Source organism: Sesamum indicum, linkage group LG12 (assembly GCF_026168435.1).
Source record: "Sesamum indicum cultivar Baizhima isolate 11 linkage group LG12, ASM2616843v1, whole genome shotgun sequence".
NCBI classification, from domain to species: Eukaryota; Viridiplantae; Streptophyta; class Magnoliopsida; order Lamiales; family Pedaliaceae; genus Sesamum; species Sesamum indicum.
This window is the reverse complement of record NC_142668.1, coordinates 8,759,356-8,782,773: the sequence shown is the minus strand read 5'-3', so window position 1 is coordinate 8,782,773 and position 23,418 is coordinate 8,759,356. Positions and strand designations below refer to the sequence as shown.

Here is a 23,418-nt window from a genome sequence, read left to right as displayed (position 1 = left end):
TTTTTTTAAAATTTGACATAATTACAAATATTTTCTAATTAGATGACATACCTTCTTGATTTTAAATAGTCATCTAACAATTAGTCGAATATCTATTTTTTATGGTGAACTGATTATAATGCTCTTGTGGTTATGAATTATAATTTTATTTATTTTGTGAAATTTATTTATGGGCTAAGTCGAACAATTTTTCAAAAAACAACCTCATGTAACTTGTTTACAAATTTTTATATTTTTTTGAAAAAAATTACAAGAGTAAAATTAAATTTCAAGCTTTGGTCCAAGGATATATAATTTTATCAAATATAGTAGGGTATTAATAATATTTTATGTACAAGGAGATATAAGAAATATGAGAAGATACAGTATGATTCGAATAGCTCATTAAAAATCTATAATTTTGTTTAGATTAAAAAAATTGTATAACAATATACAATTTGTCTAAAATGATGTATTTAAGAAATTAAGTTTTGGGCTATAATAAAATGATGTGTAAATTTTCTTTTTCTTTCAATCGATTTCAACGGTATAACTCCTCAAAAGAGAAGCTCAACTCTATATTTCAAGTTTTATTTACGTTTAATGATTAATTGAATATGCATATGTTTGAAGCCATATACTTGGATTAAGAATTTAGAGTTAAGATATATTCATTTTATTTTAATATTAATTTTTATTCTCTATTCTATGGGGTCTAATATTACAGATGTTAATTTTAGGTAAATACATATAAAATAAAAAAATATAAATATTGTAGTCGTGTTGTTGCAACATCGTATCCAAAATTTCGGAAATTTTCTATGCCGCAATGTCCATGTCCGTACATCATAGAAGGGCAGCTTAGACATTCTTGCAAAGCCCTTCAACAAAATGATCATTGCAAAATCATCATACAAAGAATAAAGGAAATGCAGATCCTATAACGTTTTCTTTCCAAACAATTTCCTATCAACTTGTACAGATCGCTATATTCCTGCAAACCCCTTCCTTGCTACAGCACATGGGGACAGTATATTACAGACATGCATGCGTTTCAACTGCTCTGCGCAACAGAGCCTTGGCCTGGGTGCTGCATCGAGTCTCTGCTCTTCGTCCACATTTCCTTCATTTCGGCCTCAGTCTTGTCCACAAATTCCAACAAATCCCTGCAGCTGGCGGAGAAGAACGTGCAAGTAGTGGGGCGAGAGGGTTCAGTTTCCTCTTCGTCTCGTTGCTCACCCCCTGAACTATATCTGCTGTATTGCATGCAAACCCTGCAGAAAAAGAAGGTTAATGCAGCAAAGCAGGCGATCCCGCAAATGAGAAATAAGCCCCAGAAGCTCTTGAGGGAGAGCCGATTCTCATCAATGGGGTTCGTCTCAGCGAAGCAGTCAACAGGGGAGAGCCATTTGTTGCGGATCCGTTGGAGTTCTCCATTTTCTGATAGTTGAAGGATGGCGGTCGACAAATCTAGCGCCAATGGGGAGTCCCTTTGGAATGCCTGCAGCAGCACCCATCATCCAGACAAGTAAGAAAGGATTGATGCAAGTTAGAATGGACTCATTGAGAGTTAGCGTAATTACTGACTGCATCGTATTTCTTTGTGAAATAAAATAATCACCCTTTTGGTATTATATTATATAAATTTGGAGGGTGGCTTTTGTAATTTCAAAAGGGCTACCCATCCCCCAAACTTAAAATTTGAAAAAAAAAATGAAGAAGAAGAAGAAAAAACTCACTGCCTCCTGCTTCAGGAGGTCTGTTTTCTTTTGTACAATGAGATCTTTTACGTATTAATACTTTCACAAGGGGGCATGTTGCATTTAACCATTAAAGAATTGCATACTAACTCTCAATAGAATGTGTTTTATAACTAACTTTCACAACTATAATACTTACGAATCCCCATCCGCTCTTGGTGAACTCCCGTCCCACGGTACTGAACATACACTTGGCGTCGGACAAGAAAAGCTCAACATAAGGAAGCTCATCGACGATAGCAGCAACCCCGCCATGATTCGGACCTTGTTGAAGGGCCGTAACGTACTCTTCTTCAGTTTTCAATACTCGAAGCCTTGATTCTGCTATGTTCAATTCGTTAATAAGATAATTATATGCAAACGAGCCGTCCTGGATCCCTATAGGATCAGAACTTGAGATCAAGGTGTCTATGCCTTGAATTCTTGAAGAAAGTTGCTGCACTGTGAGAATTGATGTCAAACTAGCTGTGTAGCTTGAGTTGATAATCAAGACTACAAAAAGCCACAGGATCAGCACCGCTCGGCCCAGGGTGCTCACTGTGTTTTCTCCTGCAAAAAGTCCATTGTGATCTCTTCAGAATATTTTGAGATTTGTAACAAGAATGTCAAACAGTGATCAAAGGGGAAGCATATTATACTTACTGTGTGAGAAAAACATTGTTGAGAAGCTAAACCTGAAGTACAAAATGAATACGGTAAGCATACTCATAGTAGTAATACTGATACTATAACATGTACGAACACACTTCCAACCCCTAGAATTTGTTGATTTATGTGTGGTTCTATGTTTACTTGTTCAAAAATGGCCCATCAAGACATGCATGAAAGTGAGTTTAAATGCAACACACCCCCCTCTAAAAATGCTGATAAAAGAAGATAATCTCTTTGAACAGTTCGACTCCATGAAAACTTAAAAGAAGGGCAATGCTACCCCTTGACGCAAGTGTCAGTGAGCTTCTTTCTTAAAGGTTCAGTTTCTTAAGTTCAGGCGTTTTCTTTTAGCCTATTGGTATCTTCACAAAGGAATAAAATCACATTTAACTCAAGATGTATCAGTTATTCAGTTTGGAAAAGCGTGGATTTTCAGTAATGCGAACACAAGGGGAAAACTGACTACTTTTTTTTTAGAATGAAGAGATTTAGAAAATAAACACTGACCAAAATACTGTTACAAGCTGTTGGCGTGGAGGACCTCGAAACTCAGTGTTCATCCGGTGCTCAAGAATCCAAACAACAGCTCCAACGAAAAGAAAGAAGACCCCCGTTACACCCCACATCTGCCAAGTAAATGGCTTGAGGAATGCCCATGGACTAGATTTAATCTGCCTGACAGGAGCAACTACAACAAGCCCGGATTCCATGTAAGGCTGTGTAAAGTCCACAATCTTTGTTCTGTTTGTAGTAATAGTCACATCCCCAACAGCCGCATCATATTTCTGTAAAAACCAAACTGAAAATGAGTTTGTGGACTAACATTTGTTAAATAACTTTAATGTCAATACCATCAGTTCATATACATTTGGAGATGATCGTATGTACTAGGACTAGGACTTGCATTACAGCCAAGAAAAATATATCAGACTTCTGGTTGAGTTCAATAATGTTTCAATTTGTCTACAGTTGCTAATGTTAGTTTTTGCATGCTTTTTACTGTCCTTTTCTCTCCAACTTTTTCTAATGTAAATGGAAAGCGGGGTCAAAAAAGCAAGGTGAAAATAACTTATTGAGGTAAAATATCATTGGGACATTAGTGGAAAAGTAATACAGAGAATTAACAATGTTAGAAAAGCTGCAAAGATTACGAAAATGGCTTCCAAGTGTAGCAGGCATGTCTCAAGAGTAGAAGTGAATCCTCTTTCATTTGGTGAGTGCCTTTTGATCATTTGTAGCACAGAAACAGTCAACGGGTCAAATATAAAGATCTACCTTTACATAAAAATGTATGTTAAGGTTTGTGTCAATGCAAAAATAGAGAAAAGAAAGCTTACACTTTGCGCTACGTCGTTCACAAGATTGCTGAACGAAGGGTTCCTTCGACCATCTCCATATAAAATAAATTGGTACGGAACAGGATAAGGCAATAACTGAACTGCAGCTTCAAATACATCAATGCAGTATCCTTTGGCCCCTAATGGCCCTTCATCTTTAGTCACAAAATCGGGATAAGTAACCCTGTAAGGTACCGCAATGCGCAAAAGCGTCCCGTTATCCGGGAATGCCCATCCCCGAGGCTTTGCTGTAGTTTCGCCAGGCCATATCACAGTATACAGACTCTGATTACTGATGGAAGTGTTTGATAGATTTGCATCCAACTTTTCAGGAGGAAGGATTGATAAACCTGAGTAATTCGACCAATAACCCAGCCTCCTTGGACCACTTCCACCAATGTTAAGAACATCAAATGCTGGATGAATCAAATTCTTTTCTGAGTCAAACTGAACTTGTCCCGTCAGACCAGTGAAGTTCATTGCAATGAGAATCTCGAGCAATTTCGGGCCCTGGTTGAAAACACGGAGAGATGTGAAACCAAGGGCGCTCCCATTCCTTTCCTGCAGTCTTGGATCATCAGAGAAGCTGATAGTTCCACCACCTTTAAAGTGAGCATCGAGTGCTCGGGCTAGTAACCAAACGGAATCATAAGCATACAGAGCATAGGAGTTGAACATTGGTGTTTCATTGTTCTTGAAGCTTCCCCAACGAGAAGTAAACTGTGTTTTGAGGTCAGAATTGGGAGTGTGGTGCCGAAGTGCAAGAACCCCTTGTATAAGTGCAAGCGTATGTGGATCAATCCTCTTGGACGAATCCAGAACAGAAGGAAGCCAGTCTGTAGCAATCCAAACATAGTCCCTGCTCATCATTCCAAGTTTATTTGCTGCAGAGAAGATGTTGAGACCAGAATCGGGATTGACATGCACAACAATGACCCGAGATTCCAACAGGTTCACGCCTGCCAACAAGCTGCTAATGTCGCTTGTTGAGGCTCCGGGACTAAAGGCTGCCTTGTGAGAGATCTTCGCACGTTTAGCTGAAAGTGCATCGCCCAATGCGGAGATCCCGTTTCTACCGTAATCATCATCAACAAAGACGGCAACAACTTCTCTCCATCTGAAATATGCTACGAGATCAGCAATCGCATGCATCTGGAAATATTCACTGACGGTAGTGCGGAGGAAGTATGGGTACTGGAGAGCGGAAAGAGTCGGATCTGTAGCACCGAATGACAAAAGCGGGACATGAAGTTCATTCATAACATGGGAAATCACATGGGCTATCCCTGATGATTGTGGACCGATTGCAGCAACAACTTCTCTCCGCATCAGCTGCATAGCTACATGAGTAAGGAGGCCCTGTCAAAATTTCCTCATCTTCCTTATTTTTCATAGTTAAAGCATTGATGTACAAGGCTGTAGGCAAAGGAGAAAAAGTTCCAAGGAATTTCAACGCCATAAGAAAGATAAACTGGTTCTACTCATTCTGATATTGCATCTCAGGTGTCGTATCTTGGTAGCAAAGGTAACCACATATAAATACTACCAAAAACAAGCAAATTGGATCGTTTAGTTACTTCGAGATGCATAGTTGAAGGTTTATAAGTATATAGATCCAAACTGTAAGATGATTGGATGACTTAGAATACCTACAACAATGTATCTTTACATCATTTGACGACAGAAAAAGAAGGGAGCACATCATAAACGCAAGTGTCTGTGACTTTACATCTGGTGTAACAATGATACCACTAGAGCAATACAATCCCACGACGGCCAAGAATATTATGGTATCAACAACACAATCCGATATTAAGCTATAAATAAACTCCAAAAGTACTCCAGCTTTGGTTGTTTTCATTTCCTTTCTATCTAAAAGATCGCAAAAGCATGATTTGAATGTTTGCTTATGTATTTTACTAAACACACAGTTAACTTATTGTTAGTTATCTTAAACTAATACAAAATGCAAAACTAAAACATATTAAAAACTCCAAAAGACACACACACACACACACACACTTTCTCATCTTTCTCTCTCTATTCTCAAAAGAATAACGAAAAACACCTTAAAAATAAAGCCAAACAAAATCTCGGTATCTTTCCATTCGACGTTCTTTCGAATGGCCAATTTCAGAATGTATCTGCAGATACTTCCAACTATCACGAGTCAAATTTAAAGAAGCCAATATTGGGATAGAATTCAATCCAGAAGACAAGCAAATCCAAGTATATCAAGAATTCAGAGGAGAAACACAACTCTGTAATCTAAAAATAGCTTAATGTAAGAGCGCTCTCCATTCTTTTTCAAAAAACAAAAAACCCTTTACCGTCAACTGTTCCAAGAAATCCACTGCAATTGGTATCCTGCGAGATGAGGTTGAGCTTTGTGTCCTTGAGAATGCTCGTATCAGAGTTCACATCTTCAATTGCAGCAAGAAGAGCTGGCCCTGCAGACTTTCCAATAACTGAATCAAATGTGAACAATGCCCCCACATTTACCACTCTTGGCCCATTACCAGAACCAGCACTGGAATTTCCTGTCTGCCCATCACTCCCATGGCAACCCACATACAAGAAATCAAGAACTCCAAAACCCTCCTCCTACATACATGGGCCTTCATTTTCGCTAATGATCCAGCACTCGATAATCTTGAAGTTAAATCACCATTTCGTTAAGAAATCAAACACCTGGTAGCCCACCATGAACAAACCTCAAAAACCCTGAATATCCTTGAAGTCATAGGTTTAAGATACTCAAGATATCACTCACAAAACGTAAATGCTAACCTCACAACCAAAAATGAGGGGGTCCCTAAGCATTCACTGCTCTGTAACATCAGCAACTTCAACAATGAATACAGACAAGAAACAAGTTGCAACTCAGATATTTGATTCCCACAAAAATCCATAATTCTAGCTATAATAAAAACGGGATCCTTCCATTATACGAAAAATTTCCCTAAACTTCTACGCTTGTAAGAAGAAGATAAAAGTTGCATTTTCACCTTAATAAAAACATGTCCTGTAGAATTGATAAATAATCAAACTTCTTAGCAACAGAACCAGGTACAGCACACATAACTATTAGCGCATTCAAGAAAATTATTAACTAATCATTATCAAGTACATGAGAGTTGTTCACATGGATAATTTAAATAAAACGAACATGGGATGATTATCAATAAACTATAATATATATATATATATATATATATATACATGCATATAATATACAGTTAGCAGCGGCTGTGGTTGGTAGGTGGCAACTTGCCCACTCGTGTTACCTGATGAACTTTGAGCAGTTCTCAAGGAAGACAACGTGGGGGACCATATGAAGAGAGAATAAACATGCTTTCGCCTGTATGTGTGTGTGTATATATACATATATATTATAGAGAGAGAGAGAGAGAGAGAGAGATGATGGGATTAGAGAGGGAAGAAGAGCAGAGAAAGAGCCATCTTGCGAGCTAGGAAAGGAATGATTCTTTCTTGATTGTTTTCACTAACTTCACCATTTTTCACTTTACCTACTAAAGTTGTGATGTGATTGTTAAAGTATTCTCTTCCCCCATGCTGCTTTGTCGAAAATTTCTATCTCAATCAAATTCGATCGAATTAAATCAATCACAAAATAAACATAATACATTTGTTATGTGATTGTTGCTCTCACAAAACTGTATACCAATCACACTCTACGTATATTGCACTTTCCATATAATTGGTTCAAATTCAACTGAATCGCGTCCGAACTAGAATTTTCCGTTGGTTATAATACAATATCAGTCTATCCAACGAGGAGTATCTGTAAAAACCTCTACTTTTAGGGAAATGCTTATTGTAGAAAAAAAATTGAAAGCAACACTAAAATTAAAATTATAGCAATATCAAAATCGAGAGTATTTAAAAAAAAAGCAGATAAAAACTAAATTATGAATATTTCAGGAAAAAAAATTACTTCTAAAATGTATTCTGTTCATTAAAAATTATTTTATCCCAACATATTAAAAAATAACATTATTCGTGCAATACATTGAAACTTGTTATTTACCGTTTTGATATTTTTCAAAAAAAGTTATATAATTTACATTAATTAGTATACTTCATATTTAATTATTTACAAATAATTACTATTTACATTATTAGAACATCAAATACTACTAAATATTAATATTTAACAATATTTCGACTTAGTTTATATGATTATTCACTGATATACAAAATCCCCCACTACCTGAGGGATCAGAATTTCCTAGCAACATTCCATCAATATTTAATGATAGAAAATAATGAAGTTGACTTATCCAATTATTAATCAGCATAATACCCACAATAATTAATAGCTGCAGATAAGAAAAGTCAAGAATTTATTCAATTAATCCCATGGGGGGTCCCACTGTGTGTGGTGTGTGAAACATGTGGATGTACTACCACCTTCAAGATGTGCAACATTTTTTTTTTAATTTAAAAATGTTAAAAGAGAAAAATGTTGACTCGTACGAGGTTGTTTTCGATACGTGTGATGGGTAATCTTTAAACACGTAATAGATTTTAGGAAATATATTTAGTCGTTAATGGTAATTTGAGTTGAAATCGCTTAAAAAGATTTAGTGAAAAGAAAAGTAAACGTTATAAGTAGCCTATTAAGTGTGTTTTTAAAATTATTTTAGTTTGTTATTTTTATTTTTTGACTTTATTATTTTTAAAGTTGGTATTTTATTTTAATTTTAGTTCCTGAATGAACTTTCGAAGAAAAAAGTTATAGGAATTTGGTGTTGTGACGTGCACATTCTGTATTTTCAAGGATAAATATTAAAATACGTTTATGTAAAAGAAATTGTTTTTAAAGGTATAATGACATATTTACAGTCGATCCAGATTTCGATAACTTCTTTGCGTGCAAATTAATTGAGTGACTGAAAGTTTGAAATAAAATTTAAAAAAAATGAACTTTACGGGTAATAATATGAGGATTAAAGTAATTTTAGATACAAATTTAAGACATTATTTATGATATTTACCTTAGAAATGAAATAATATAAATATTTTGGTTGTAAATATTAGAAAATGATGAATGAAAATGCAAAAACTTAAGAAAGAAAAAGAAAAAGTGATTCTACTTTAAGTTGTGTCAACATCACATCCCAATCAGGAATCAGCATTTATGATATGTCTTATGTCTTACACTGTGTTTGTCTCATTTTCAAAGTAAACTTGACCATACTTTTGGACCTTTGAATTCTGGAGTTTCCAATTCTTGATTTCTGTTGATCACACAAATTTTGAATTTTTTTACAAATTAATTAATAATTTAATTTTCTTTTTTTAGAAAAAGTTATAATTTGTGGAAAGGGATTTAGAAAAAATCGAAAACTATTCCCATGATTTGTCTCTTCGAACTTTAATTCAAAAGACTTGTGCAGTCCCCTTTGAATATACGAGAAATTACAATGTAATTTGATAGATAAAAGCATAGCGTAAAAGTTCAATGCTAAGAAGACGTAGAATTTCGCGATTGCAGCATTGGTGAAGAGCTTTGGATTTGAGCTTTCAAATTGATTTGTTGTGTGCGTTGTCTTGATTTGTTATTTCACTTGATTTTATTGATTTTGACTTAGTGTTGAATTGTCAAAAAAAACACTTGTATTTACAAGTACGGGATAAAAGCTCGTGTCATAATTGTAGTTGGACTATTTCGTTGGTCCTACGCCATTTAATTTATTTATTTAATCACAAGATGTATTTAGAATTTTGCCAAAATCATCCATATTTTGACACTTACTTCTTTTTTTTTGGGTAAATGTAATTTTCATTAACTAAAAAATAGTAGTACAACACAGTGTTTATCAGTTGGTTTCTCCCGTTACAGAGCACAGGATACGCCATACTCTGTATAAGGCACATGTGCTAACTAAACAAGCTAAATTAACGCTAAAAATCTTCTGCTTAACATCGTTAACAATCAAGAAAGTCAAAGTAGTCGTTGTTCTTTCTTCATCGTTAACACTTACTTCTCTCATGCTTAAACACCATAGACTTTTATAGTGCATCATTTTTCTAACATGCAGTATTTGAACATATTTTGATCCAATTAGTCAAAATAAAATATATGCAATTCGAGGTTGATACATCTTAAAAACTTATAAAGCTCGAGTTAATTAAGGGATGATTATACTCCTCTCTCCTGAGGTTTGGAAAACTACACCAGCACCCCTAAAGTTTGCTTCTGTCTAACAAATAAGTCCCTTCGTTAGTCAAAAATCACTAAATTTGCTGATATTAACAAAAAAAATTGAAGGAATTTGATATTTATCTCCCGATTGACTTATTACTAATTTTTTGTAGATCAAACTATTTTTGTCGAACTAAATTATTCTTATAACAGTAAAAATATACCTCCTTACATCTACTAATGCGTGAAGACGTATGAGAGTAATTTGATCATAAAAAAAATTATTTAACCTGCAATAAGTTGGTAATAAATTAATTAGGGGTAAATATATAATTTTTTCGATCTTTTTATTAATATCAATAAATTCGATAAATTTTGACTATCGAACGGACTTTCTTATTAAACGAAAGCAAATCTCAAAAAATCTACATGTAATTACATTAAATTTTAAGAAAAAGAAGTATAATTATCCCTTAATATATTGATTCATGCAAGCCTTGGTTCAAAATATTCTATCGTTGCTTAGTGCCCACTTGCCCTATGATTGAGCTGGACAAACATAGATTTTGATTGCAGATGTAATTTTCTATGTAGTTTGACCTTCTTTTTTGATAAAATTTCATCAAAATTATTTTTTGATAAAATCTGAAATTTGTACTTTTTAGTCCCCCCTCAATTATTTTTACGCATTCAACCCATTTTTTATTATTTCTATCATTAACTTAAAAAATGAAGCTAATTTTAAGATTTAATTATAAAATTATGAATCCATACACTATAATCACTTTTCTTTAATCAATTCTTTTAAAATCACTTATCTTGTAATTAATTCTGTACTACAAAAATCAGAGGTCTTCGAAGACACACAAGCAAAGGAATACAAGTGTGATTGCAAATAGTAAATTATTTGAAAAGAGAAAATGAAATATTTAATCAGCATAATCATATTGTTGGTCCTATTGCTATATTTTCCAGTCATTTTTTCTGACTGAGAAACAATGTAATTATAGATAATAGGGGATAGTTTGTGTAATTTTACTGTTCTTGGGGGGTGTTGGTATAATCACCCCATAAAGTTACACGTTGTATGTGATATCATATTGGCACTACCAATCCCAGTTTCCAAGAGATCATAAATACTATCTACATAGAAAAGTGAACATGCTATGATGAAAGATTGTGCATGTAAAGTCATTTAAAAACTTTTGGGATAATTATATTTACAACCTTAGCTTATGATCTATTTATATAAGTCACCCCTATTTTTTTAAAAGATTACATATACAAACCCAAAAAACATCAACGTTGCACAAACTACCCTTATCTTTTGGCTATAAGAGTGGGTTTTTATAATTACATAAAAAATATAAATAATTTATATAAATAAACCATATATCAGAAGTATAAATATAATTATATCAAAACTTTTTAAACAAAAAAGCGACGACAACATGACAACGATGATGGAGTTAATGGAAATAACGACAATGGTAGAAATTGTGAAACATAAGATAGAAGGAAAATGAGAGTATGTCATTAGCCCTTACGTATGTGCACCACAATACGCATGGTAATGCTAATGAATGCAAAGGACTTGGTACAATTAAAGCAAAATTTATATTTCCTTACAATCACAGAGAAAAACAAGAGTTCGATTTTACCTGGCAGAAAAACCGTCGCCCACAGAGACAACCATTCAACGTATTGTCACCCATGAAAAGGAAACATGATTATGTAATGTATGATTTCAAGTAGTAAACAAAATAACTACGTATTCATGAAGAAAATCAACTTCTAAATTGATGAGCTCATGACAAGAACAAATTCCTTGTTCACAATAATCCAAGTGCCCCAACTAAGAGAATAGCAGTATTTGATCATTGTTTTGACAGTCAACTCTACCGAAAGCCGAATTTTATTACAAAGGAAAAATACTCTTTCTTGCCTTGGCAATTGCTAGCCCTTCGTCAAGGAAGGGATAAATATCGTATCCCAATTAACAGGATGTAAAGAATGGAAATTTTATTCTTACATTTCACAATTGCAGAAAATTTGGTCGATGGCTGATAAGCAACTTTTCTTACTGCTTAGTCAGCTGTCGAATTACATATGGGAGTATACCACCATGGTTGAAGTAGGCCAGCTCCACCTATTAGATAAAGTATATGTGCATCAAACCCTTGATCCATAAAAGAGCAAAAACGGTCCATAAATTTGTTTATTTCTTGCCTCCATTTTTGAGAACTAATTCAAATCTTTTGATTCACTTTTTCTCACATTTTAGCTAAAATGTTGAAACTACTTCGGTATTCCAGATAAAAATGGTTACCATAAACCAAACTTGTAGAAGAGAAAAGACATTAAATGCAAGCAAACCATGTGTTGGTTACCTCAGTGTCGAAACGGACAGTGCATGTGAATTGTTTTCCACTATCAGTAACGACGGTAACATCTTGGCCAGGGCGGATATCAGAGATTTTGCTAGGGAGATCAATAGTGTAACGTTCATGGCCCGTCAACCCTAATGTGTCTGCATCCTCACCAGGTTTGAAACATAGAGGAATGATGCCCATACCCACAAGATTACTCCGGTGGATCCTTTCAAAGCTTTTGGCAATCACTGCTTTAACTCCCTGTCACATGATGATGTCAGCCCATATTATTTTGGATTTTCCGTTTTTCTTTAGTAGAACAGAAACACCAAACAGAAAGAGATGAAACATCACAAAGAAATAACAGTCTCACCAACAACATTGGGCCCTTGGCAGCCCAATCTCTGGAGCTTCCACTTCCATACTCTGCTCCAGCCAAAATAATAGTGTCCTGGCCCGCAGACTTGTATTTCTGAAAGTTTTTTATTTGTCAAAACAAATATTGTTTAGAAGGCATCCAGCAAAAGAGAGGATAAACACATTAAACTGATATTTTAGTGAGTCGAAGCCAGCTATTGAAATATGATTTCAAAGGAAAAATCTCATTTAACTGCCAAACAAAGTTGAGAGATGAGTCTCAGGAGATCACCATTGCGGCATCAAATACATAAAGCTTTTCTCCAGTGGGTATGTGGACAGTCTTCGGGCCAACTTCACCATTCAACAATTTGTTCACAAGGCGAATATTTGCAAAAGTTCCTCTTGCCATTATTTCATCATTACCACGGCGACTGCCATAGGAATTGAAATCCTTGCGATCAACTCCACGTTCAATGAGAAATTTGGCAGCTGGACTATCCTTGTGAATGCTTCCTGCTGGAGAGATGTGATCTGTTGTAATACTATCACCGAAGTTCAGCAAACAGTAGGCGTCTTTTACTCCATGTGGACCTGGAGGATTCATGGTCATATTCTTGAAGTATGGAGGTTCGTGGATGTAAGTAGAACTTGGATCCCACGAGTATAGCTTGGCATCGGGTACTGATAACTGATTCCACATGGGGTTACCCTGAGTGATAGCCTCATATGTGCTTTTGAACATATCAGGCAGCACACTGGATTGAACCACCTAAAAGAAATTTGGGTGATTTTGTTGGATCGCTTTTTTCAGATCTTACAAGTTAACAAGCAATACAAAATTCACATACCTCAGCTACTTCTTCAGTTGATGGCCAGATATCCCTGAAATACACATCTTTACCATCCTTGCCTACACCAATTGGCTCTTTGTCAAAGTCAATATCAACCTGTCAAAATTAGTAAATAGAATATTGTTACAATGCCTCCAGTGTAGAAAATAATAAATGATATAATGAGGTAGGAAGTACAAGGTTGAGGCTTCGGAGATTTATATAAAAACTAATCCTATGTTCGACTAAAGACCTTTTGAGTCCTCAGAAACATCAAGAAGAAAGCTAAAACCAAAAAAAGAAGACAGAGTAAAAGAACACATTTCAGCCAGCAAATTTAAACATTCTTGATTTGGAGTTACACCATGTCACCTGTTGAGTGAAAAAAAAAAGTAGTACTTTTCTTGGGGGCCCCCTAGAAATTGCATCAGTAATCCCCAGTTATGAGTATCCTTGGCCACATTGATAGTTCAAATTCATTAGCATCTGACCCTAAGAAGTCCTAAATATTAAGTCTCCTGTCTTTCTATCATTCTTATATTACATACAAGTGAAATAATTATATTCAGTTGCTTTATCCATCAGATAATACATGAAAATTCTACTTCAATTTAATTTAGCAAGATATACAAGGTTCATTTTCTATCAGCCTTCATTATTCAAAGTTCATTTGACTATCAGATGAATGAAGAAAACTGTAACTATGATATTATCACGAACCGTGCCGGCAAGGGCATATGCAACAACTAGAGGAGGTGAAGCAAGATAGTTTGCTCTTGTCAAGGGATGGACGCGACCCTCAAAGTTACGATTTCCAGAAAGTACGGCAGCTGCAACAATGTCTGCAGAACACAACCATACTTCAATTAAAAAACAACCTCACTTCATAGACAAGTAACAAAACAGTGGAACTACGGCAGAACTGAGTTTCACAAAATCAGGTTGTCTTAAGATATCAGAAGTCTACAACATACCATTTTCTGATATAGTAGCAGCAACAGATTCATCCAATTCCCCAGAATTTCCAATGCATGTAGTGCAACCATACCCCACAATGTTGAAGCCTTGCTGGTTTAAGTATTTCTGTAGCCCACTGCATCAGCCAAAACATCACATTTACTTGTGTACTTGGCAAAATATTGGACTTAAAACCAAAAGTCAGACGCAATACCTCTTCTGCAAGTATTTTGTAACAACTCCAGATCCAGGAGCAAGGCTTGTCTTTATCCATGGTTTTACCTGATAGATTATCACTGTTAGGCTAACATCCAGAGGAGGTGGCCAATCAAATGGTGGGAGCACAGTTCTAGATAAAATGAAGAACCTGAAGCCCCAGCTCACAAGCTTTCTTGGCTACAAGACCTGCCCCAAGCATAACACTTGGGTTTGATGTATTTGTACAACTCGTGATAGCAGCAATCACAACACTACCATGCTTAAGCTCTGCTGGTTGTCCATGGAATGAAAAGCTTGCCACTTTCTGTTGTGCTTCTTTTGGCACAGCAAATCCCTATATCACAGCTAGGATGATTTAGTAGAATCCCCAAGAATGAAATTCTCAAATGAAACACTGACACTACAAATCAATAATTTAATTCTTAAATTATTTTACAGCAACTAAGCACTATAAATTTCATACTTCATCGCATCAAGTGACAAGTAACACCAACCATAAATAGGCCAAAATTAAGAGTAATAAGTTCAGAAATAACAATAAATGCTACAAACTTGTAATAGTCAAAGTTATGTTAAATGAGTGGAAAAAACCAACAAATTTCATTTTATGTAAGATTGAATCCTCACCTTGAATCCCACTTTGTTATCCAGGCAAGAATGCCAATCAGCTTTCATTTCTTTCAATGGGACCCGATCATGGGGCCTATCAACAAAGTATGATCAGCTATCACTAAAGAGATGAAACTAGAAAGATGGTTATGAGTGCAAAATCCCCACAGACAAACCTCTTCGGTCCAGAAATACATGGTTCAACATCTGCTAGGTCTAGATGCAGATAAGATGAATACACTCTTTCTTGTTGCGGCTGGCATTTGGAGAAAAGAAAAGATTGAATCTTTGGAATATCCAATAAAAATATTGCAGACCTAATATATCAGAGCAAACATATAGGTTTACCTCACTGTAGTCCACGAACATTTTATTTGCACGTAGATAAGCTTCTATCATTTCCACCTAAATATCAGTATATGGTTGGTTATTTCTTTGGGAACATATAGAATGAAGTGGGATAAATCATTTTCTTTTATATCTTCTAGCACATGTAAACAAAAATGTGCTTACAGTCTCGTCACTTCTGCCAGTTAATTTCAGATATTGCAAAGTGACATGATCTACAGGGAAGAACCCCATAGTGGCGCCATACTCTGGAGACATGTTTGCAATGGTGGCTCTGTCAGCTAATGAGATTTCACCCACACCACCGCCTGAATGCAATGAAACATGCATTATTAGGTCCTCTTACAGAGATGAAACGGTCAAATCACTTAGTATTCAGCAATATTACCATAAAATTCGACAAACTTCCCGACAACTCCATGCTTCCGTAGCATTTGTGTGACAGTTAAAACCAAGTCAGTAGCAGTGACACCATTCCGTAATTTTCCAGATAATTTGAACCCAACCACTCCTGGCAACACCATGCTCATCGGCTGTCAGACAAATAATAGCAATGTCACAAAGTGCACAGGCACCTTAATATTAATCAGAAGTAAAAGAATATCACGGTGAAGTTCAACTTTTAGGTTTAGGCACAAGTGTAACTTTTGAGATCGTGATTAGCACTAGAGAGAAGCACAGGAAAGTTAATTAACTTCTTTTAGAATAATATACAACATAAAAGAATAACTGCATCAAAAAGTGTATATCAACTAAGAAATTAAACAGATCATGATAGATACATTTTTTACTTTTGTAAAACAGGAAACAGAACACGAAGACAAACCCCTCCATAGTCCATACCAGAGCTCTGCACTTATTAAGAGTTAGTACCTGACCAAGCATTGCTGCCTCTGCTTCAATACCTCCAACTCCCCAACCAGCAACTCCCAGACCATCAATCATGGTGGTATGAGAATCAGTCCCAACCACACTATCTGGATAGAGTATTCCATCAGTATTGAAGACAACCCGTCCAAGATATTCAAGATTGACCTAATGTCACAGGAAACAACTTCATTAAGTTAGCATCAGCACGGATGAGAAAAGGTAATGTGATCAATGCATAATTGAAAAATTACAAAAAGATTATCATAAAAGAATCAGTGGTGCAGGCCCAAAAACTTTCAGTTACTGAAATTAAATGAACGCCATTATTTTTATGCTTCGGTACCTGGTGCACTATACCCGAACCAGGTGGAACAACAAGCATGTTTTGAAAAGCTTTAGATCCCCACTTAAGGAAAGCAAATCTCTCCTTGTTTCTCTGGAATTCAAGCTCCATATTTGCTTGAACAGCATTTTCTGATCTTGCCACATCAACTTGTACTGAATGATCAATAACCAGATCTACTGGTACCTGCACGACCACCCAGCATACTGGGATGAGAAAGCAAGGTATATTATATAGTACAGCAGCAAGCAAGCGATTAGGCCCGGGAAGTTACCAAAACTACAACGAATGATCCAATAAACTAGTTTAAGTTTATTTGAAGCAATCTCAATTAGCACAGGAAAATCAATGAAGATTAAGGGTATCATACTGAAAGGGAAAGTGGGGGAAGAGGGAAGGGGGGAATATTAAGAACATATGCTTAAAAGTATTAGGAGAAACTACGAACATGGAGGTTCCCTTAACCCACCCCCATCTATAAATGCTTAGTTTAAATAAAATTAATGGACAGGGTTTCATGTGAACATTTAAGCTAACAATAGAAACAGATTGGATTAGAGAGGGAGTTTCACACGTGCACAAGGGGGGCTGACCACACCTAACTCCTTAATTACATATGTAATTTCTCAAAATATACTTATACTAATGAATAAAAGTTGCTATTATTGATTGGAGGTTCAGAAGTTACAAGAATCTATATTAGTGCGATTTCATGTCAGAAATTATCTTTTACTTCCCAGTTCCCAGTTAGTATCATTTGTAAATATATAAGAAATCTTGCAACTTTAATGGTTGAACTCTACTAGTTCCCATCTTTCATTTTCTATAAGATAAAAGTTTGCGTAGCATTAGATTTCCCACTTTTCTATCATCGCACAACACAAAGCTTTCATGGATCATGAGTTATCTTGGGGACAAAAAGACACAAAATGTGGAAGGCCAAGGATAGCGAGGCCAATATCACATGGGTGCATGTGGTTTTCATTTATACAAACTTGTCTGTCGGCACTGCCCTAGGGCAGACCCATCTGGGCGGTGCACATGAATGCAGGAGACTCCCAGTAAAAAAACAAGCTCAGCCATGTCTAAACCAAAAGCTCAGAAAAGGAAGTACCCTACTGAATTAACAACTATTGGAAGACCCAAGTAAAGATGTCAGTGGTATAATGGCCTTCGAAGATGAAAAAGTGTCCAGTAGGACAATTGAAATTTCCACAGATACTTTATAAGTCATTTTTAATTGCAGGTACCTAGCCTACTTCTGTGTCTATTTGCTATATTAAATTTACCCAGAAAGGTGCTTCCAACATCTAGTCACTGAGAGACTACAAAACTGTATAATATAGTACATACCAATGGATTGATCTTGTTAGAATCACTGCCAAGCTTGTTCATAGCATCACGCATGCAAGCAAGGTCAACCACAGCGGGTACACCGGTAAAATCCTAGCAACAAAAGAAACATTTTCAGATGAAAACTGCTCATTTTTCATAATCAAAGTTACTGCGGTGAACACAGTGAACCAAGACCCAGTACCTGGAGTAGTACTCGGGCAGGCTTGAAGGGGATCTCAACTAGCTTTGGGGAAGTATTTTCCCAGTCAATGATCTTCTCAACATCTTCCTTGGTTACTTGGAAGCCATCACAGTTGCGTATTGCTGATTCAAGAAGGATCCTAATAGAGTATGGCAGCTTATCTGTAATTACAGCATATGCACAGTCAATAGAACATACGAGATAACATCATATGCACGCACACTCTCAAAGCAGTAACAGTGGATAAAGAGTATGCCATCAATAGAAATAATGTATCTTCGTAATATATAATATAATTCATAAGAGTAAGAGCATCTTATACAATGAAAATATGAATCTTTGATACATTTAAAATACAACTACAAGCATGCTATAGGAAATGGAAAATCAGTATAAAAATAAGAATAATTACCTATCCTCGGATCATTTAGAGCTGGCAGACTGTAGAACTTTCCAAATTCACCCCCGCCGGACTTGGGTAGACTAGTGAAAATTCCCTTGAAGGGATTCTCAGCAGCTGAAACCAAATATCACGGGTACAGTTTCACTTAACATAAGCAAATAAGCTACTCTTGCAAAAATAGATATGGTACAATAAAAAAGAATCTTTCCGCAAACCATTTTGCCACGTAAATACTTATTGACAAAATAAAGATGCAAAAGATATTTTCTACTATTTGCTAAATAAAAATATACTATCTCGGCAGCATACAACTTCCACGAAACAACAAAAAAAGAAAACCAAAAAAAAAAAAAAAAAGAAGTAAGCGAAATTCAATTTACCATTTAAAGAGTAAATCTTAAAGGAGAACGGAAAGATCGGATGAGAGTAACTTCAATCCCATCAAAAGAGAACGCAGCACAAAGGCAAAAGCAGATTAATTTCACATATTACTATCGCACAATGCTTAAAGCTAACTTTTGTCCCGAGATTCTTAAAATCGAACCCAAACATATATGATTTACACGATCAGCAATTGAAACCTAGAATATAGAAAAAAACTTAGCTCAAATTTCATTTTCCTCGGAAAAGGACAAAAATTCAAATGGAAACCAAATTCGGTTGATCAAACATGGCGGAGCAGAACCAGTAATAAAAATCCAGTATTTACTAAACATTCCATTTCCTCGAGAGTACCCACCCATTGTAGCGATCTTGCGATGCAACAGAGTATCAGAAGAAACAGACGCGATTCTGATCTGCGCCGCAAGACTAGGTGGCGATTTCCAATCAACGCCGTGGCTCCAACGCGCCGCCGATAGATAACTCAGAGATCGGAGGTGCTGCTGCCCAACGGAGTGCAGATTATGATTAACGGACGGCGAAGGCGAGGGCGAAGCGGGTTTCCTAGAGAGAGAAGAAAACACCCTTTTGCCAGCACTCGAAGAAGAAGAGTGAGAAGCTCTCCTCAGAAGCGCGGAGGTGCCGCTCGTTATATACATGATGAAACTCAATTAATGGCGACAATCACATTCAATCTAATACAAACAAACCACGATTAGGGATAAGGATGTGGGAGTGATTGCAAGATGACGAACGGCGTTTTCTGTGAGAATTGAGAAATGGGTTTCCCTTGGGGTGTGTGCCAGAGGATGACAGAGCGTATATATATTGTAGAAGGAAGGAAATGGGAAGTTTTCTTTGGAATTGATGCGGATGAGATTTTCTGGGAAGGGACGCAGCTCTTGTGTGCTTGTGGGGGGCACATGGAGCGCAGTTAGTGACTGATATTTTTCTAAGGGTTTTTTAAATGTAGCCGTAGAGGGGTGTTGTGGGCAATTTGAACACTCCCACATCGCAGAAAAAGGGCAACCATTTTGATTTTGTCAAAATGTTACCAATACTCGATTTTGGTAAATTACAGTTATCTTTCTAAAAATTTACAACATTTATAAATATTTTTTATTATTTAAATAATTATATATTTTTAAATAAAAATAAAGATAATTATACGTAAAATGTATGTGGTTCAAAAAATTACATCATCATTCCTAAGATTTACTTTCGTCTAATAAATAAGTCCTTCCATCAATCAAAATATTTTTTAATTAATTTTTTAAATTTGCTGATATTAACAAAAAATTAAAAAAAATTATATTTATTCCCATTGACTTATTACTAATTTATTGCAGGTCACATAAATCTTATGATCAAATTATTCCCATTTGTATTCATGCGTTAATATATGTGATGAGGTATAACTTCATTGTTATAAGGGTAGTTTAGTAAAACAAATTATTTGACATGCAATAAGTCAATCGACAGTAAATATCAATTTTTTTTTAATTTTTTTTGTTAATATCAGCAATTTCACTGATTTTTACTAACGAATTGACTTATTTATTAGACGAAAAAGCAAACCTTAGAAGTGCTAGATATAATTTCCCAAACTACACAAGGTCTACATATAATTACGCCAAACCTTAGGGAAAGGAGAGTGTCATTGTTCCTAAAAATACTTTTATGATTTTAAGGATCTTTTGGTTGGGGAGAATAGTTGGAGGGGACGTAAAATTAGATACATATAAAATACCTCCGGAGTTCAATTTCGTTTCTATCCAAAACTGGGTGCGAAGGTGAAAGTATGAGGTCAAAGATACAAAAAGTTGAGGTCATTGGTAGTCATTTTTTTTTATTTAAACTGAATAGTTTCAATACTCATTTTGATAAATATTTTTATTAATAAAAAATATTTTTTTTCTTATTAGATGAATATTCTTAATAATAAGGTTTTTAAATGCTAAATATATTTTAGTTATAATGTTAACTTGTTTATTTTCTAAACAAACAAAGAAAAATAATTAATTGATAAATTACAAAAATTATTCTTTTCTTCCCAATCTGTTTTTCTCATACCAAACAATGGCAAGTATTTGAGATTTAGTTTCCTTCCAATTATACCAAACAATTTAAACAAAAATTGTTATTCTTTCCCTCTCCCTTGTCTTTTCATTTTCAGTCCCCCTTTCGCTTCTCCTATTTTTTCACTTAAACCAAACGAACCCTTAAACGATAATGTGGCAATTACTACTTTATTATTGATGTTTTTTCTTAAATATTTAAAAAAATATAAAAAAAATTGAGAGCAAATAAAATAAACAACTCATACGGCATATTAATCCATAAAAATATTTTTAAAAATTCTAAAATTATATAAAAAATATAATTTATAATCCAAAAGAGTATTTTAATCAATTCAATATAAAAATTAAATGAAAGTCTAATAAAAACTAACAAAATTAACTCGTTGTCAGAAAAATATAAAATAAAAAAATTTATTTATAATTTTTCAAAAAACAAAAAATTATTTATAATTATACTGAAATTTAGAGAAGTCACTATACTTTAGCTCTTTTTTACATGTAGAGGAGCCTTGTGGGCAATTTGGACACGCCCACATTGGAGAAAAAGACAACCATTTTGATTTTGTCAAACTTTTTTTTTCTTTTATAAAATTATAAATATATTTTTAAGAGGGTGTTAATATAATTTAACTTATGGGACGAACCTGTAAAATTTTACTTTTAAATAAGAATTATGGTTATAATAAAAAATATTTGTGTAATTAAATTTAAGTTTAGGGGGTGTTGATGTAATTCGATCTTAAGTTTAATAATTTTGATTTGACAATTCTAGGTTCTAGGTCAAATTTTATTAAATTCATGTTAGTTAAGAGGATGTTTGACTAAATTTATTTATATACGTTTTTTTAGAGAGAGAAAACGGTATTACAAAGTAATGGGATGATTACAATTTTCTTCTCTCATATTTGATGTAATTATACGTAAATTTTTTTTTGTAATTTAGAAAATTACATTTAGTACCCCAGAGTTTGCTTCCGTCTAACAAATAAACTTTTTCATTAGTTAAAATTCACTAAATTTGCTGACATTAAAAAATAGAATAAAAATTCATATTTAGGCCGATTGACTTATTATTGGTTTATTGCATGTTAAATAAGTATTTTTTGATCAAATTACCCTTGCACATCTTTATACGTTAATGCATATGAGTAGACATATCTTCACCATTATAAGATCAGTATAGTAAAAAAAAAAAATCTGTTTGACCTACAATAAGTCAGTAATAAGTCATTTAAGGATAAATATCAATTTTCTTTTAGATTTTTTTTTTGTTAATATCAATAAATTCAGTAATTTAACTAAATGAATGACCTACCTTTGAGCCTATGCCATGACCTCCGGTATTTCCTGAACGCCACCTTCGATTTATTTAAGGAATAATTACACTCCTCTCTCCCTAAAGTTTAGTGTAATTAAATGTAAATCCTTGTATTTTAAAAAATTACATCTAGTACCTTTTGAGTTTTGCTTTCGTCTAACAAATAGTTCCCCATGTTAGTCAAAAATTTGAACCTACATAATTGATGTGACAATAATATTAGATTCTTATTAAATTTAATTTCACAAGATGAATTAATTACCTAACTATGATGCATGCAAGAATAAGAAAAGGAGAAAGAATATGGAAGTGGGGTAGGGCAATAAAATTATATTTATTGGTTGCAAATGTCAATAATAATTAAATAACCCATAAACTAATAATTGACATGACAACTTCTATTATGCCCTTTGGTATCTTTTTTTATTATTCAAGTACAAAGAAACTAGCCTCTATATACACCTTCTCATTATTTTTTTATTTTATTTTATTTTATTTTATACATGCCTATCAATATCTATATTCTAATAAGAAATATTCAGAAGGTGTTTGCAGTAGTTTTTGATTTTATGGTGAAATTAAATTGTAAAAAAAAATTAGATTAAGCAATGTGAATATTGACGTGTTTAAAAACAAAAGTGAAAAGTGAAAAAAATAATAAAATTTGAGTGTTTGGTAAAATAGATTAATATTTATAATTTTAATAATAAGTTGCAAAAATTGTAAAGAACTGCATAGGATAAATTACAATGAGCTCCCTTGAAGTTTACCTTAATTACAAATATTTCTCGTTGTTTGAAAAATTAATACCCCTAAATTTTAAATATCCTAACAAATATCCCTATAATGAACTGTTACAAAGAAATATTTATAATTTCAAAAAAATATTTA

The 23,418-nt window shown here is 34.3% G+C and overlaps 2 protein-coding genes across 5 annotated transcripts; both read right to left on the bottom strand.

Annotated features, from left to right (window-relative positions):
- Positions 1–776: 776 nt before the first annotated feature.
- Positions 777–7,211, bottom strand: LOC105178515 (glutamate receptor 3.5-like). 4 transcript variants are annotated; one of them, XM_088876718.1, is made up of 8 exons: positions 7,015–7,211; positions 6,518–6,573; positions 6,058–6,418; positions 3,728–5,067; positions 2,898–3,175; positions 2,382–2,413; positions 1,879–2,288; positions 777–1,480 (listed from the first exon to the last, which is right to left on the bottom strand). In XM_088876718.1, the coding sequence occupies exons 4-8, from the start codon at positions 5,063–5,065 to the stop codon at positions 1,034–1,036; spliced, it is 2,505 nt and encodes an 834-aa protein (XP_088732844.1). In that variant the 5' UTR covers positions 5,066–5,067; positions 6,058–6,418; positions 6,518–6,573; positions 7,015–7,211; the 3' UTR covers positions 777–1,033. The 4 variants fall into 4 exon arrangements, with proteins under 4 accessions (XP_088732844.1, XP_088732845.1, XP_020555083.2 ...); XM_088876719.1 differs by lacking the exon at positions 6,518–6,573; XM_020699424.2 differs by lacking the exons at positions 6,518–6,573; positions 7,015–7,211 and having other exon boundaries at positions 6,058–6,511.
- A 4,466-nt stretch (positions 7,212–11,677) lies between these two features.
- Positions 11,678–20,071, bottom strand: LOC105178516 (aconitate hydratase, cytoplasmic). Its single transcript, XM_088876186.1, has 20 exons — positions 19,487–20,071; positions 18,757–18,861; positions 18,345–18,505; positions 18,161–18,253; positions 16,808–16,993; positions 16,468–16,629; positions 15,983–16,127; positions 15,760–15,902; positions 15,595–15,651; positions 15,423–15,502; positions 15,265–15,340; positions 14,786–14,971; positions 14,633–14,700; positions 14,436–14,554; positions 14,182–14,303; positions 13,480–13,578; positions 12,921–13,400; positions 12,645–12,743; positions 12,290–12,532; positions 11,678–12,048 (listed from the first exon to the last, which is right to left on the bottom strand). The coding sequence occupies exons 1-20, from the start codon at positions 19,785–19,787 to the stop codon at positions 11,980–11,982; spliced, it is 2,994 nt and encodes a 997-aa protein (XP_088732312.1). The 5' UTR covers positions 19,788–20,071; the 3' UTR covers positions 11,678–11,979.
- Positions 20,072–23,418: the final 3,347 nt, after the last annotated feature.

Excerpts from the sequence above, each read along its gene's own strand:
- LOC105178515 (XM_088876718.1), bottom strand. The coding sequence starts at position 5,065 with ATGCAGCTGATGCGGAGAGAAGTTGTTGCTGCAATCGGTCCACAATCA. Across the intron at positions 2,414-2,897 it reads CAGCTTGTAACAGTATTTTG|GTTTAGCTTCTCAACAATGT; the intron begins GTCAGTGTTTAT and ends TTTGTACTTCAG. Across the intron at positions 1,481-1,878 it reads CCAAGAGCGGATGGGGATTC|GCATTCCAAAGGGACTCCCC; the intron begins GTAAGTATTATA and ends GTGCTGCTGCAG.
- LOC105178516 (XM_088876186.1), bottom strand. The coding sequence starts at position 19,787 with ATGTATATAACGAGCGGCACCTCCGCGCTTCTGAGGAGAGCTTCTCAC. Across the intron at positions 16,994-18,160 it reads CTAACAAGATCAATCCATTG|GTACCAGTAGATCTGGTTAT; the intron begins GTATGTACTATA and ends GTGGTCGTGCAG. Across the intron at positions 15,903-15,982 it reads GAAGTTTGTCGAATTTTATG|GCGGTGGTGTGGGTGAAATC; the intron begins GTAATATTGCTG and ends CATTGCATTCAG.